Source organism: Salmo salar, chromosome ssa09 (genome assembly GCF_905237065.1).
Source record: "Salmo salar chromosome ssa09, Ssal_v3.1, whole genome shotgun sequence".
Taxonomy (NCBI): Eukaryota; Metazoa; Chordata; class Actinopteri; order Salmoniformes; family Salmonidae; genus Salmo; species Salmo salar.
In genome coordinates, this window is record NC_059450.1 from 122,990,557 (window position 1) to 123,006,941 (window position 16,385).

Here is a 16,385-nt window from a genome sequence, read left to right on the forward strand (position 1 = left end):
TAAACTAACTGGAGTGTCAGACAGGGAGCCATGACCAGCCCTCTTCCTCCTCATCCTCCCACGCGATTGGCCTGGGCTCTCCTTCGCTCTCCCTCTGGACAGACAATAGGCTCTGTGTCTACTGTTCAGCCATTTCTCACCTGTACTACACGCTCATGTGCATATTATACACACACACACATGTGCACACATGGGGCAAACACAGAACACACACACACACACATGCACACTGATTCCTCAGGAGGAAAATGGGGTTATATCACACACGTGATAGCACTCTGGAGATGCCAGGGCGGAAGTGTGCTGCAGCCTTTTGAAGTTAAACCTTAAGGACAAGCAGGTACCAAACACATATCCCAATTTACACCCTGTCCCACTTTGATCTCTAATACCCACTGCCACAACAGAGGTAACAAGTGTGTGTCTGTCTAAGTGTGTGTGTGTGTGTGTGTGTGTGTGTGTGTGTGTGTGTGTGTGTGTGTGTGTGTGTGTGTGTGTGTGTGTGTGTGTGTGTGTGTGTGTGTGTGTGTGTGTGTAGGACAGGAGTGTGCGCATGTGGAGGCTGAGGTTGCAGTAGGGCCGTGTTGGAAGGCCACAGTTGCACTCCTTGCTCTAAAAGACCCTGGGACTAAACATTGGCTGAAGGTCGTAGGCGCCTGGTAAAAACATGTTCCACGAGACCTGACGACGGGTTGATGTTGTCAACAAGTCGTCCACAGATGACTCCCTCATCTGCCATTACGTGTGATGAGGCTCCGGTTGTGTCTTGGGTTTCCATCTAAACCCCTTCTAATCCCACAACAGACACCAGCCAACAGAACATCTCAGTCCTGTTAGGTCGCCTCTCTCAGGATTTAGCACCGCACATGTTTATGTCCCACACATTAAAAACCTGTTCACAAATGTGTCTGTGTTTCGCCAAAATGTAAGACTTACAGGCCAGAGTTTGGGTTTCAATCCATTAGTAAAGGATATTTATCAGATTAAAAATGGAGCCCTGGCAGTAATATGTTATGTAAACATAAACTGCTGGACATCTGATCTGAGTGTTGAATGAGGGAAGGTAGATGTAATTAGCATGGGTTGATGATATCTGTATTGTGAGTATTGAGGCGGTTGGAGATGAATTCGCTAGGGCAAAATACTGTGACAACCATACTGGTTCTCAAATCAAGTGGGAGAAATTCAGGCAGAGAAAAGGGGCACTTGAGGTTAAATTTAAACTGATTTTAACACAGATTATACAGGGAAATTAAAAAACATTCTCAAAGAAATATATATATATATTCTTTGATTTTCAACAATTTCCTATTGCACATATCACCTTTCCACTCAGCATACACATACCACAAGCATCCCCAATCCCTTAAAAAAAGGAATAGAGATTTACACTGTAAAAATTACAAATCAAATGTCACTTCGAGAAACTCAACGTAACAAAGACACAAGCACAAAACAGGACCAGCTTTTGATTTAACATTCTTGTGAGATCCATTCAACTCATACACAGAATATAATAAACTGTCCATACAGACACTGAAATCCTCTATGATCATCTCAGTTTCTTAATTCAATTAACATACTTAATTAGAAAGGTGCATTATGGTGCACACAGATTCTTAAAGGCCCAGTGCACTCAAAAGTATGTTTTTCCAGTGTTTTGTGTCATATTGTACAACGGCTGATGAAACTAACACAATTTAATCAATGTTATTTCCTGATAGTTGCTTGTTGAAAATACAAATCTACACAGGACCTAATTAGCAGGTTTGCAAAGGCAGGAGTTTTGTCTTTCCCGGTGACATCACCAGGCGATAAATTAAAGAATTCACCAATAACAAAGAGAGTTCCAAACCTCTCTGCCAATGACAGCTAATTTTCAGTTTTCCCCTCTCAGACATCTCCCAGACAGTCCTAGCAAACATTGTTGCCTGAGAAATAGTTATTTGCTAAAATGCTATTTTTGTCAATTTTAATGTAATACTATTACAGTAAGGTACATAAGTGTTACCCAGAAATAATTTCATATTGATATATAAACATCTGCATTGGGCCTTTATATGTAACTAATGGGTGAAAATAAGTTAGCATATACATTGTTATAGTGCACTTGAAATAATCCCTACATAATACTATTAAAAATAGCTTATAAGACTGAACACAGTGAGATCCATTTTCCATTTATTTATACATTTGTTAAAATATGTTTTGGGAGTTTGTTGGTCATTGGGATAGACTTGTGAAGGAGTGAGAGTTAATGCTCTCTAAGGTTTTAAGAGTCAAAGCATTGAAATCCAACAACACCACAACTCACAAAAAAGGTAACAGGTGATCTTACCATAAGCATTTAAAAAAGGCAAGATGTTACACACAGGTCAATATAGAGAAGATGGTTTTGTGAATATCCACATATCTAGATATCTGAGGACACCTTGTGGTAGAAGCCTGCTACTGCAACTCTGACAGTGCCTGTAAAGCACAGTCCCCATTCTGGCTCTAGTCTAGCTGTTTGCTGTTGATTATACCACAGACACTGACTCTGCCCAATGATATAGGCAAAATGACCTATAGCACCTTATCAATTGCTGATATCATCGTAAGTGCTGTGGTTTATCATGATAATTGCAATGTAGGAGAGCAGGAAGAATCATATCCCCCCTTGGGTTGTGCCGTGGCGGAGATCTTTGTGGGCTATACTTTGTCTCAGGATGGTAAGTTGGTGGTTGAAGATATCCCTCTAGTGGTGTGGGCCCTGTGCTTTGGCAAAGTGGGTGGGGTTATATCCTGCCTGTTTGGCCCTGTCCAGGGGTATCATCGGATGGGGCCAGTGTCTCCTGACCCCTCCTGTCTCAGCCTCCAGTATTTATGCTGCGGGGGCTAGGGTCAGTCTATTACATCTGGAGTATTTCTCCTGTCTTATCCGGTGTCCTGTGTGAATTTAAGTATGCTCTCTCTAATTCTCTTTCTTTCTTTCTTTCTTTCTTTCTTTCTTTCTTTCTTTCTTTCTTTCTTTCTTTCTTTCTTTCTTTCTTTCTTTCTTTCTTTCTTTCTTTCTTTCTTTCTTTCTTTCTTTCTTTCTCTCTCTCTCTCTCTCTCGGAGGGCCTGAGCCCTAGGACCATGCCTCATGACTACCTGGCATGATGACTCCTTGTTCTCCCCAGACCACCTGGCCGTGCTGCTGCTCCAGTTTCAACTGTTCTGCATGCGGCTATGGAACCCTGACCTGTTCACTGTGATGACTATTATTTGACCATGCTGGTCACTTATGAACATTTGAACATCTTGGCCATGTTCTGTTATAATCTCCACCTGGCACAGCCAGAAGAGGACTGGCCACCCCTCATAGCCTGGTTCCTCTGGTTTTGGCCTTTCTAGGGAGTTTTTCCTAGCCACCATGTTTCTACATCTGCATTGCTTGCTGTTTGGGGTTTTAGGCTGGGTTTCTGTACAGCACTTTGATATATCAGCTGATGTAAGAAGGGCTTTATAAATACATTTGATATCCACAAAAAAAAGGTGTGAAGTGGTGGAAATATGTTTCTTGACCTGGCCCTGGATTTTACTACCACTTCACACCTTTTTTGTGGATACGATTATTGTCACAATGTTCTTAATGAGATAGCTTTGAAAATTACAAAAGTCCTAACTATAGTATAGAGGGGCTTTTATAAAAGCGTGCAGGATTTAGATTTCTTCTCCTCGTCGTCAAATCCAGCAGCCGACTCTTTCCTGTTGGGGTCGTTCAGCTCGTCAAAAAGTCCGCTGTCAATCATTTCCTGTTGCCAAGCAATGGGCACCGCCCCCGTGTTGAATTCCTTGAAGAATTTGTCATCTTTGTCGTCAAACACAATGCCCTTGATCTCTGAGAAGTCTTTGATGTCCCCCGTGTCTTTGGCGTAGACCACGTTGGGCTTGGGAACCCAGGGTGGGTCGATCAGCCCCGCCTCCAGTCGAGGGAAGTTAATGCTCTTGAACCACTCATGCTTCCTTGGGTCTTCGTTCCTGGATGAGAGAAACACACTGAAGTCAGAGAAATATACATTCCCCCCAAAACCACCTGACCTGATACCTAGAACCAGGTGTTTTTCCTGAACATGTGACCTGACCAGAAAAACCTCTAGAGGGCCCTAGAGTTGTTCCTGGTTCGCCCATGTACTCAGGAATATCTCCGGGCCGAAACTGTGCTCAATTCTTACTTGGTCCTGCATCCCAGACGCTCATCAATTTTCTTCTTGAGGAAGAGGTCGATGATGGTTTTGGTGCCCTCGTCAAAGTTCTTGTGCTCGTACTTGCATTCATCCTCAAGGGTGCGCCGTGCCACCTCCTCCTTCTGCACCTTCTCCTTATAGTCCTTGAAGGGCAGGCGAGCTGACACCATCTCGTAGATACTGCAGCCCAGTGCCCACCAGTCCACTGACATCCGGTAAGGCTCTTTCTTCAGGATCTCTGGGGCCATGTAGCCACTTGTGCCAGCCTGAGGAGAAGGAGGACGGGAGGAGGAGAGGAGTGGAGAGGAGAGAGGTGTGATGACAGAGAAGGAAACAGAGAAAGAGAAGTGAGGGGTTGCTTAGGCCTAGTTCTAGGGTTCCATACCATAGCAACAAAATGTTCTGTGTTATATCAACTGTGGACTACAGCACAATACTTCACATAGTTGAGCTAATCAGTGGCAAATTGGTTGTGGCATAGCACAACTTCTGATTGATTGATTAATTGATTCAACCCTTACATATGCCAATCTACCCTTATGCTCACCATGCCCCTTATCAGGGACCTTATATCCCTAAATTCTACTAAAGCTCTTTCGTAACATCAGCACCACATGCTTGCACCAGGTTTCCCCTGCACTAGCCTCCAGTAAGCACTCTATCCTGGCCATCTCCTGACCTGAGCCCCCCCTGGGCTGCACCACTCTCCATTAAGTGGATACCTAGTGGGACTGAGCCTCTCCTCGCAGACAGATCCCAGCCACCTCTGAATTATGCTAAGATTAGTGGGCTGGGGGCTAATGCACTGAGCTCCTGGTCAAGGCAAATCCCAATGGACAAGCCTGTTTTAGGCGCCAATTTCCCACCTAACAGTGAGTGAGTGACTGCAGGTTAATGAGAGTGAAGTGTGTTGTAGTTCACGGACCAGTTCCAAGTAAAATATAGGCCTACCCTTTTATTGGCTCCTCAGATATTTGTATGTCATTGCATTAATCAGGAGTTGACTGTATACAGTATGAGTGTAGATAGAAGTGTCCCTCCTATGGCTCAGTAGGGAGCCTGAGTCATAGAGGGTGAAAGAGAAGTCAATGTCATGGACGGTAACTAACGTGGAACAGGTCGCATCCTGCTGGGCACACCACGTCATTTCAATGTGGATAACTGGGGAATTTTTGGTTGAGATGTTGATCATTGAGATTACAACCTATATTCACCCACTCAAAAAGACAGGCAAAAGTTAGTTGAATTTCCAATGTGTTATCACTATGCTATCAACCACCTGAAAGTACAACCAAATTCCAATGGAGAAACAATGTTTAAATTTTTAGTTGACACCCAAATGTCACTGCACTTTTCAACCGTTTAAAAGCACACCAAAGTTCAAATGGGAACAGAATGTCAGATATTGTCAAGGCTGTGGGTAACTGGTGAAAGGAGTCAGGCGCAGGAGAGCTGAGATGCGTGGACAAGGTATTTCATTCAAGAAAACACCAGTATAAACACAATACTATGGTGCTGGAAAAATACCGGTACCACGAAATAAACAGGCGTAAATACAAAACCCGGTAACAATATACTAGCCGTCAGATACAGCCTTACAATAAAACAAACACGCACACAAACATGGGGGAAACCAGAGGGTTAAATAATGAACAGTTAAATGGAGGAATTGAAACCAGGTGTGTAAAAACCAAAGACAAAACAAATGGAAAATGAAAAGTGGATCGGTGATGGCTAGAAGGCCGGTGACGTCGACCGCCGAACGAACAAGGAGAGGGACCGACTCCGGCGGAAGTTGTGACAGATATTTCGTTTTTTTTATGCAACAGATTCATGTGTTATCACTGTGCTTAATCTAATAACAGAACCAAATGACCTGGATTGCAGTAGAGATAACAAAAGTACATGGTGCAAGAGATCAATTCCATTTGAGATTGTGAAGATCTCCACATATGCATGATATCTTGAACATGCAGACTATATGATTACATAAGAAGAAATGTATAGGTACAGTCACCTCAAAACGTGGCCATGGATAGGTTATTCATTTTAAGGTTGAATGTTACATTAACTTGTAAGAAAGCCTTAATATTAGGCTATTTACAGTATTCCAAAAGTAATAATGAATTGTGTTTGGTTGACAATGCAACCAAATATCAACATTTAAAGGATAGTTCCTGCTTGAATAGCTCCATCTGAGCCATTGTGTCACGACTCCCGCCGAAGTCGGTCCCTCTCCTTGTTCGGGCGGCGTTCGGCGGTCGACGTTACCGGTCTTCTAGCCATCGCCGCTCCACCTTTTCATTTTCCATTTGTTTTGTCTTGTTTTCCCGCACACTCTGTTCCCCCCCATGTCTCTGTGTGGTATTGTTTGTTGTAAAGTGTATGTGCACTCTAGAATGGTTTGCGACGGGTTATTTCGACCCGTATTTTGTTGTTCTGGGTACAGTTTGTTTTGCCTTATTAAAGTGCTCCGGTTGTTACCCATTTCTGCTCTCCTGCGCCTGACTTCCCTGCAGCCAGTTACGCACCTCTTACACACTGGCTTTATCCAGTTCTTTAACTTTTATTTTTGGTTGAGTTGGAAACGTGAATCCAACATATTATTTGTTAACAAGTTAATAGGCTATTTGTTGTATTTCAGAGATGTATCTTCTTATTGGATAGTTTAATTCCAGTTTGTCTACGAATGTATGGATTCACATCTCCATATCAACCAACAACCAAAGTTAAAGACTAGGAATAAATCAAATCAAACTTTAAATGCACTTTAAATAAAGTGTGATTTCATTTAGTCCTATTCTTTAACTTAGATTTTTGTTTGAGAATCCAACATGTAAATGATTCATTTGCCAAACTGGAATTACAGCCAGACTAAGTCAATGGCAAAAATGGAATTATCCAAGCAGAAGATACATCTCCTTCAAATTGTGATATTTGGTTAAGTTGACAACAAAGCACAATTCAATATCACTAAATAACATACAATTTGAAATCAACCAGAGCCTGAAACCCTAGGCCTATTGTGTTATCTATTTTTAGTTGAATTCTGAGTTTAATTGAAACAATGACTGTTGATGACTTTCCTAATACTATATAGGCTTACATAGCATCATTCGTGATATGAGTAATAAAGTATGGTCACATTTAATTTGCTCTGTTAAACATATACCCTTTGGAATGACTTCAATAGCAACAGTTAATCTATCTAGTTTTTAAGTGGAGCTCTCTTAATACGGAGGTTGCTAATTGAGTGTGTGTGTGTTTGTGCGTGTGTGTGTCTGTGTGTGTGTGTGTGTGTGTGTGTGTGTGTGTATACAGAGGTTGCTAATTGAGAGTGAACCTCATACATAATGCAGGAAGGGCAGTGTACAGTCATTCCCAAGATAGTACATTGGTAAAAGTCAGTGACAAATATCATAGCTGGGCTTGGTTAAAACCCTGGATGGGAGACCAAAGCCTAGCTGTAGACAGATCAAGTCTCCAGTAGGAGGTGCTGCCCAGCCTAATGTTTTTATTCTGATAGTGGACATAACGTTGAAGATCTGAAGTTGTTTTAAAGCTACAAATTCAACATATTTTATACATGGTTTGTCTATGTAGAAATTTGGTTTCCATGATGGCATAATCCCGTGGTTGAAATGTCACCCTCAAAACAACAGTTGATGACTTTTTTCAAATCTAATGTATTTTATGTAACCCCCCCCCCCTTAAAAAATGTTTGATGCACTCTTGTAAAGTGGTTGTTCCACTGGATATCATAAGGTGAATCGACCAATTTGTAAGTCACTCTGGATAAGAGCGTCTGCTAAATGACTTAAATGTAAATGTTATGCGTAGATTCCACATCACAATAGGTTGACAAATTATGTTGAAACAACATTGATTCAACAAGTTTATGCCCAGTGGGATGGTAATAATGTAAAACCCTGGTTATGGATAGATCCCTAACCATGGATAAATCCTTATCAATAATACCATGTCATGTCACCCTACTCTAAAAAAAACTCAATCATTGTTGTTAATGTAGAGTCATTAAACAACAAGGATGAGGAGTTCATCTCAGCCTATCAGAGCCCTTACCTTTTGATTGATGGTCTTTTCGCCAGGGAGCTCCACGGCCAACCCCAGATCCGAGAGTCGACATTGGCCGAAGCTGTCCAGTAGCACGTTCTCTGGCTTCATGTCTCTGTATGCTATATCCATGGCGTGCAGGTGGAGGATTCCTGTGGTGACCTGCGCAATGTAGTAATTGATGCGGTCTATTTCTAGGCCTTTTTCGCCAATGTTGTAGATGTGGTACCGGAGGTCGCCACCATTCATCAGGGTCATGACGAGACACAGGTGGGTCTTAGAGTCGTAGGCATAGGACAGATTCACCAGGAACAGGCTGTTGACCTTCTCCAGGATCTGCTTTTCCAGTAGTGCCATGCCTTCACCATTCTTCTGCTTCAGACGCTTCTTGCACAGCTTTTTGCAGGCGTACATCTGCCCTGAGTTCTTCACCTGCACGGCACATACCTATGCAGAGAGAGAGAGGGACTGAAACTAATATGTCTGATAAATGTATGATAAGATCCCCAAGCTATCACATAACCCAGCTAGCACAAAACATTCTGAGAACCACATGTTTCTTAGAGCTTGGTGAGAGTGTGGTTGTCCTATGGTTATTTAGCATACAACCTTCCCACAACTTTCTGGGAATGGTGCAGGATTGATGCTTGGCTTTGGAACATTCTCAGCACATTTAATGGTCGACTATGGGCACAAAAAATTATCCAACTCCGCCCTTGCAACATTTCTTAAGCAGAAATGGGGTGTGCCTTTGGTGGTTTGTCGATGTGTCATTGTTTTTTTTGCACAAAGCGACCGATGTAGCTAGTTCGTTCGCTAAGCTAGCCACTTTAGCTTGCCAGGAACTCCTCCAGTATGTGTTGAGGTCATTTCACAGAATTTGTTTTTGGACGGAAGTTGTAGAGATTGGTAAGAAATAGCATTTCTGTAGCCAAATATCTTATTCCTCCATTTTGTTTTTAAGCTTTAAATGGCCTGGTAGGATGGTGCATTGATCAGTTATGCAGTTTAAAGATGTTATTTTAGCATTTTTGCCCAAAGTCAACCTTTAAGGAACTTGACAAAAAATATATTTTCTTGGTATTTCATTACTTTAACAGAATGTTTCCTAAAAGTTCAAACATTGCAACATTTAATTAAAATGTTGGTAATGTTCTAAGAACGTTCTCCAACTGGTTTGACATTGGGAAGCTTCTCAAATAGTTCAGAGAACGTTAAGAAACAACGTTCTTCTGTGGGAGTTTCAGTAATACAGCATAACGTTTCCTACAATATTCCTCATGATTCTATTTAAAGTCAAGTTCTCAAATTGTTCCGAGAACGTTAAGAAAACTTTCCATAAAAACCACAAGAAAATATTAGTAATGTTCAGAGAACATTCTAAGAATGTTATTTAAAAATATATATTCCATTCTCAGAACGTTAAGATAACTTTAGTAACATTCAGAGAACATTATAAGAATGTTATTTAAAAACATATACATTCCGTTCTCAGCATCAAAAAAACTCTATCCTCTATCTTGTTAAGTGTGTTTAGGTGTGTTGCCCGCGCCCACTAATTGTCCAACACCTGAACTTAATGAGTGCTTGTTTCCTTTGAAATGGGGTATCTTTGAATAGATTTAAACAGCTTTGTATGAATTCAAAAAAAACATGGCATGCTAGCTCTATCCTGGTGGCACAGTAGACTAATTCCATGGACAGAAAACAGAAGAATCTCACTGATGCTGTGCCACAATAAAAAATAAACGTGTTTGCATGATTAATGCCTAAGGAAAGGCATTTCCATGTGCTTCCATCTGTGCTTGGAGACCGAAAAAGTTAATCCAAACTAAGCTAGCAGTGTTATTAAAAGTCTTATTGACTGTGACCGGGAGGCCCATAGGGCTGCACACAATTGGCCCAGCGGCGTCCAGGTTAGGGGAGGGTTTGGCCGGGGGGACTGTACTTTGCTCATCACGCTCTAGCGACTCCTTGTGGCGGCCCGGGGGCCTGCAGGCTGACTACGGTCGTCAGTTGAACGGTGTTTCCTCCGACACATTGGTGCAGCTGGCTTCCGGGTTAAGCGGAAGGGTGTTAAGAAGCGTGGTTTGGCAGGTCATGTTTCGGAGGACACATGACTCGACCTTACCCTCTCCCGAGCCCTTTGGGGAGATGCAGCAATGAGACAAGATCGTAATCCGAACACAATTGGATATCACGAAACTGGGAAGAAAAAGGGTGTAAAATATAAATAAAATACAAATAATATTATTGAAACATGTTCTCAGAATGTTAAGAAAACCTCCCAGGAAAACTTTCATGTAACCATAGTAAAACATTCTCAGAAGCTCCCTGCAACCTAAAAATGTACATTCTCAGAAGAGGTGAAATTTTAAATTGCGTTCTCAGAACGTTTAAAAAACATTGTTTTACCGGTCAGGAAAGTTATGGCTTCGTTCTCAGAACCAATTGCAAACAAAAACATAACATTTCCACAACTTCCAAGGAACCAAATGTGTTAGCTGGGCAGTATGTCGTTAGATGAGGTACAAACAATTATCCCTTTTAGGGACTTCTTTATCATCCCTTATCATTAGTATTTGTACCATCGCAATTCTCACTGTAACTGTTGCATACCCTTAAAACAGTGTTCAAGTTTACATTTTAGAACTGTAATATTTCACTACTGTTGTCAGTTAGGCAGCTGCACTGTAAACTTTTTGTGGACTTACCTCTCCAAAGCCTCCCTTTCCAAGGGTCCTGAACTCATGAAAATACTTATCAGTGATTTTCTGTTTCTCGTACCCTTTCCACTGCAGGAACTTGTCAAAGTTAGGGCTGGTCTGGTACTCTGTGAAGGGCTTTTCCTTCAGGTACTCCCGTGTGGCATCCTTCACCTTGCCCATCATCACGTCTTCAAAATCCTTGTCCGACACGGCCTTGCACTTGTCCGCTACCTCTCCTGTCAAGTAGGACAGGAAGCTCTTGGAGTCAGCCTTGCAGAACTTGTGATGATGTTAGTCCTCAACTTATCTTTGCCAGCGCCTTCCGCCAGATCCCAGTCGATTAGCTCATCCAGGAACTCTGCAGCTGCCACGTACTGCGGGTTGGACTCCAGGAGGAACTTCCGGAAGAACTTCTTCCCTATGGGCTGCCTCTCGCAGAGCATCTCAAATTCTTTCCCCACTGCGGCGCGGATGGACACGCACTGTTCTGGCTTGGGAAGGGACAGGCTGCGCCGCCTCTTCCTCATCTCCTTTTCGTCGCCCCCCTTAAGGTAGGCCGTGTTCGCCACCAGATTATCCAGTCCCCCCATGTCACACATGTTGGCTGCTGCTGTGTTGGGTTGTCCCTCCTACACCGTGTGGCTGAGCAGGGAGCTAAGGCTACTAAGGTGCTGGAAGAGGGTGCTAAGACTATGTTCTTTCCCTGTAGTGTGTCCAATTCTCTCCAGGTCCCTGGTGTGACTGAGCAGCTCCGACATCTGCGCCACACCAGAAGACATTCTTTGACTCAATCACGTAATGCTTCAACTAGAATTAAAAAGCACGAGGGATTTTCTCTTAAGTGTTTGTGTGCTCATTCATGGGCGCTGCTCACGGAAAGGAACTTATGTGGCTTCTTACTTAAGAAGCTTTTGTCGGTCTATATTTAGCGAGCTACCAACTTAGATGGGGACAATGCCAGCATAACTGTAGTGAGGTGCTGGCCTTACTGTCATAATATTATGGATAGAAAGACGTAAACAAAGAGTTAAAGGCTACACATTGAGGCGATGAGAGACTATTAATTCAGTTTGTGAAGACAATGTCTGGTTTAGGAGATGAATGGATTTAATAACAGACATAGGCCTACGCTACTGTGTATTCAATTCTGTCAAGAAGTAGTGAAAGATCTCCCTAGAATAATGACTTCAGCTAGAGGCTATTTCTATTCAGTTATGAGAACACATTCATTTACACAGACTCTATTAGACTTGTAATAGAAAAGCATTTTTCATTATCTTCATATTCTGCTTTCTGAGATGTCTAGTAAAGGTTAGGCCACAGGTCAGGATTTAGGCAGAAGTCATGGATGACTTCCACAAAGATTGTTGTTACGCCGAGCTACAGTCCTGACCTGGGATTGGGGGCAAAGCTAAAAAAGCAAGAGAGCTGCATTTAGTGAGCCCTAAAAATAGCCCTTTGACAAGATCAGTGCCAAGTATAGTTGCCTAAAACCATGAGGAGTAGGAAAGTCTGATAAAACATGTAGGTAAGCTGGGTCTATTTAAAGTTCTGTTGTGCCAAAAGGGGTGTGCTTTGGCTGATGAGCAGAAGACGGGCAGGATTATAACTTTATGCCTTCGGAAAGTATTCAGACCCCTTGACTTTTTCTACATTTTGTTACGTTACAGCCTTGTTTTCAGACTGTATTTACATCATCTTGCACTCAGTTGTGGCTCAGTTGGTAGAGCATGGCACTTGCAACACCAGGGTTGTGGGTTCAATTCCCACATTCCCCAATTATGCAATCTGGGAAGTTCTCTGACTAAATACAGTCCCTGCAGCACCATGGATCCAAACTCCAATAGCCTACACATGATGCAGAGACAATAGTAGATATTCTGTAATCATTCTCTTGATTAGTAGGTGAAGTATGAAATGTGCTCTTACAGGTAGCAAGGAAGGCAGGCAGACACCTCATGATCTGAGTTCAGACTTCTGAGGGGATGCAACTATAACCATAAACCACCACATTAAAATGCCAAAGAAAGAAATAACAAAGCTATGCTTAGACTTATTTTAATAACTAACTTTTTTTCTCTCACAAAAACATCTTGGACGACACAAAAAAGTTAACCATGACACCAAGCGCAGCACCTATCCTCAGTTCTTCAGCATCGCCCTGCACCTGCCGACACTTCCATCAAAGAGCGGGGCAAGGACGTCTTCACCAGGATATTGGCCATTCAATCTATATCTTAGCATCGAAGGAATGACAGCAGCATGCACACACAATGTACATAGAAGGTTGCAGTATTCAGTCCGGTCTCCTGTCCAAACTTGCAGTGGAAGGATGGGGAAGTTAGAGGCACTTCATTTGCCGATTCTTTGCACGACCCAGTCCTGCTGGCACAGTGGACAGCGATTGTTCTGCTTCACCCAGAGAGACATGCAGCAATTGTGGAAAGAGTGGTTGCACTCTCCCCATACCACTGTGAAAGAGGGGAGACAGAAGCAGACTATGAAATGGTGTGCTACATGGTATTTTCAAATTCAGCATGTCAGCAGAAGAGCAGAATACATGGTAAAGCATATTGGTACACACACAACCAATATGTTTTATCTTAATGCATACACAGGACAAACTCTGCTTTACCAAGGTTTAGATACACTGGCTTTATCACATTTTAACCCAATATACCAGGCTAGGAACCCAGGTATATCTGCCACATGCACATCTGCTGTGAGACCAGTATGAGTTGTCGCCAAGTTCTGGATCTATAAAATGAGTATCCAGGTTTCACCCAACACTGGAGCAGACCCAGGGTCATACCTGCCGTTGGTCTGATAACACAAAACAATACTGTTGTGTTATATACATGTTGGGCTAAGACGTTTAAAGTGGCTTACCGACACAGTCCTCTTGTTTATTTTCAGCCTGACACCGCAAGCATGCATCTGCGGAAAGAAGGTACATATCAAGGAAACTTTGCTAACTAGCTACTTAACGTTAAACCGGTGCACAGCTATCGCTGACCATTCCTGATTTGTGACACATGGACTGATACAGCTGGCTAGCAATTCCGTCCTACCAGGCAAGTTTAGCTAGGTAATTTAGCTTCATTCCTTGCAATGACTTGAGCCATGTTTTCAGAATTCTAACGTTAACCTCCTAACGTTAGCTTATTAGCAAGCTAACATTAGTTGTCTATTTGCTAACTACGTACGAGCTAACAAACTAAGCTCTCCAAATAGGAAGCATTCTCAGTCTGTCTGCCCATGAAGATGAACATCCATCCCTTAATCAGTTTAGGTGACTGTCTGACCACTAAGCTATTGTATTTAGCTTGTTGTTAGCTAGCTTAATGCGCATCAAGAGTTGGCTATGGGTGTAACATTACTGCTGTAACTTGTTAGCTGGCTTACTAGCTAAATCACAAACAAACTTACCCATAACTTGGACCCTACAAATGGCGCATGTATCGCACTCCACATCCCAGCTCCACATTGCAACAGCATTCCATTTCTTGAGAGAAAACATCTTGTCACTGCTCGATTTTGACCCAGAAGTAGAGCTGTGAGAGTGAACTAAACCCGGCTCTTCACCGTCTTCCATCTCTGCAATAAACTAGCTAACAGCAAAACAAAATGGACGAAAGAAGCTAGCTAGTTAGTCCGTGGTGTTAGGATTTTTTAACCAGCAGAGCAAACAAACCAGGGGGCGCTCGTGCGCTATAACACACCTGCAGTACTACCAAACGAACAGATGGCGGAGCCAAAGATTAAAAAGTAGCCCACTGTGTAAAACCCGTCTTCTTTTCTTCTGCTTCTGGGGATTTTATATGGCGATTGGCAAACAACTTTATGGTGCACAGTGAAGGTCTAATCCTACCCAATAATCTCGTCTCCCTAAAGAAACGAAATACAATATTAAATACTACATCCCCTGAAGATTTCCCCAGCAGTTCACTTAATTCTGGCACTTCAACCCCATTACTCCTCAAATCTAATAACAATCACCCCCCTTCTCTCACATATTTCTGGCACTGAAATAGATAGAACATGTTCCACTGTCTCCATCTCCTCCTGACAATGATCACACCTACCAGTCGGATGTTTCCCCACCACTTCCAATGTACTATTTAGCCTTTTGTGTCCCAGTCTCAGCCTTGTGACTACACTTTCCTCCCTTCTCTCTCGGCCCGAGGACCTTCCTGCCCCCACCTTTTCCTGGCTTTTATACGTGTCTTCCCTTAAGCTCCCTGTTCCACAACTCTTACCACTTATTTTTAACCACTGTTCTTATTAATCTCTTGGCTTCTACTTTACTGATGGACAATTCCGTCTCAACATCAGGATGTTTAAGAGCCTGCTTGGTGATAACATCCTCCTCCTCATTCCCCTCTACTCACACATGAGCTGGTACCCAGAGGAACATCACAAATACCTCATCTCTTTCACCCTATACAAACACTGCAAAACCTCATACAATACGTTCTGTCTGCTCTGAGACACACATGAATTTTAGCTCATCAGTGCTGCACAGGAGTCAGAGCAGATGACTACTCTGTCTGGCCGCACCTCCTCCACCCACTCTGCAGCCAATAGTATGGCCATCAACTCCATTGTGTAAACAGATAAATTATCCGTTGCTCTTTTTGTCACTGCCAGCTTACACTCAGGAACACTAAAAGTTGCACCTGTCCTCCCTGTTTTAGGGTCCTTATATCCATCTGTGAATATATTCAGGAAAGCATAGTACTGTGTCCTTAAATGTTCACTTACAACTGAATCTACTCCTTAACATTTCTTACCCTCTCAAGCAACCCTAGATCTATCACTGGTTGAGGGAGAAACCAAGGTCGGATAGCAGGAAGAACCACAGAGGGACTAAACTCCCTCCCAAACAACCCCATCTCTCTCGCCATGCAATTGCCTATCAACCCAAAGCTTGTATTCAGATTTTGTTCACTCTAGGAGCACCTTTTTTTTGTAGGATGTGTAACCGTATGTCCTTGTAGATTTACCCAATATGTCATGGATAAAATCAAATCAAATCACATTTTATTTGTCACATGCGCTGAATACAACAGGTGTAGTAGGCCTTACTGTGAAACGCTTACTTACAAGCCCTTAACCAACAATGCAGTTCAAGAGTTAGGAAAATATTTACAAAATAAACTAAAGTAAAAAGTAACACAATAAAATAACAATAAGGAGGCTATATACAGGGGGTACCGGTACCGAGTCAATGTGCGGGGGTACAGGTTAGTCGAGGTAATTTGTACATGTAGGTCCGGGGTAGGCCGTCATTGTAAAAAAGTATTTGTTCTTAACTGACTTGCCTAGTTAAATAAAGGTTAAATCAAATAAAAATGTAAAAAAGGTATGGGTAAAGTCACTATGCATAGATAA

At 42.5% G+C, this 16,385-nt stretch overlaps 2 protein-coding genes across 2 annotated transcripts; both read right to left on the reverse strand.

The window, feature by feature from the left end:
• Nucleotides 1-3,406: 3,406 nt before the first annotated feature.
• Nucleotides 3,407-12,500, reverse strand: LOC106612581 (rhodopsin kinase grk7a). Its single transcript, XM_014213869.2, is given in 5 exon segments — nucleotides 3,407-4,003; nucleotides 4,198-4,475; nucleotides 8,293-8,730; nucleotides 10,998-11,242; nucleotides 11,245-12,500. Coding segments are annotated over 5 exon segments (1,644 nt in total). The 5' UTR covers nucleotides 11,591-12,500; the 3' UTR covers nucleotides 3,407-3,666.
• Nucleotides 12,501-13,036: 536 nt separating this feature from the next.
• rbx2 (RING-box protein 2) lies at nucleotides 13,037-14,646 on the reverse strand. Its single transcript, NM_001140739.1, is given in 3 exon segments — nucleotides 13,037-13,462; nucleotides 13,881-13,928; nucleotides 14,421-14,646. Coding segments are annotated over 3 exon segments (333 nt in total). The 5' UTR covers nucleotides 14,587-14,646; the 3' UTR covers nucleotides 13,037-13,343.
• Between the last annotated feature and the right edge of the window lie 1,739 nt (nucleotides 14,647-16,385).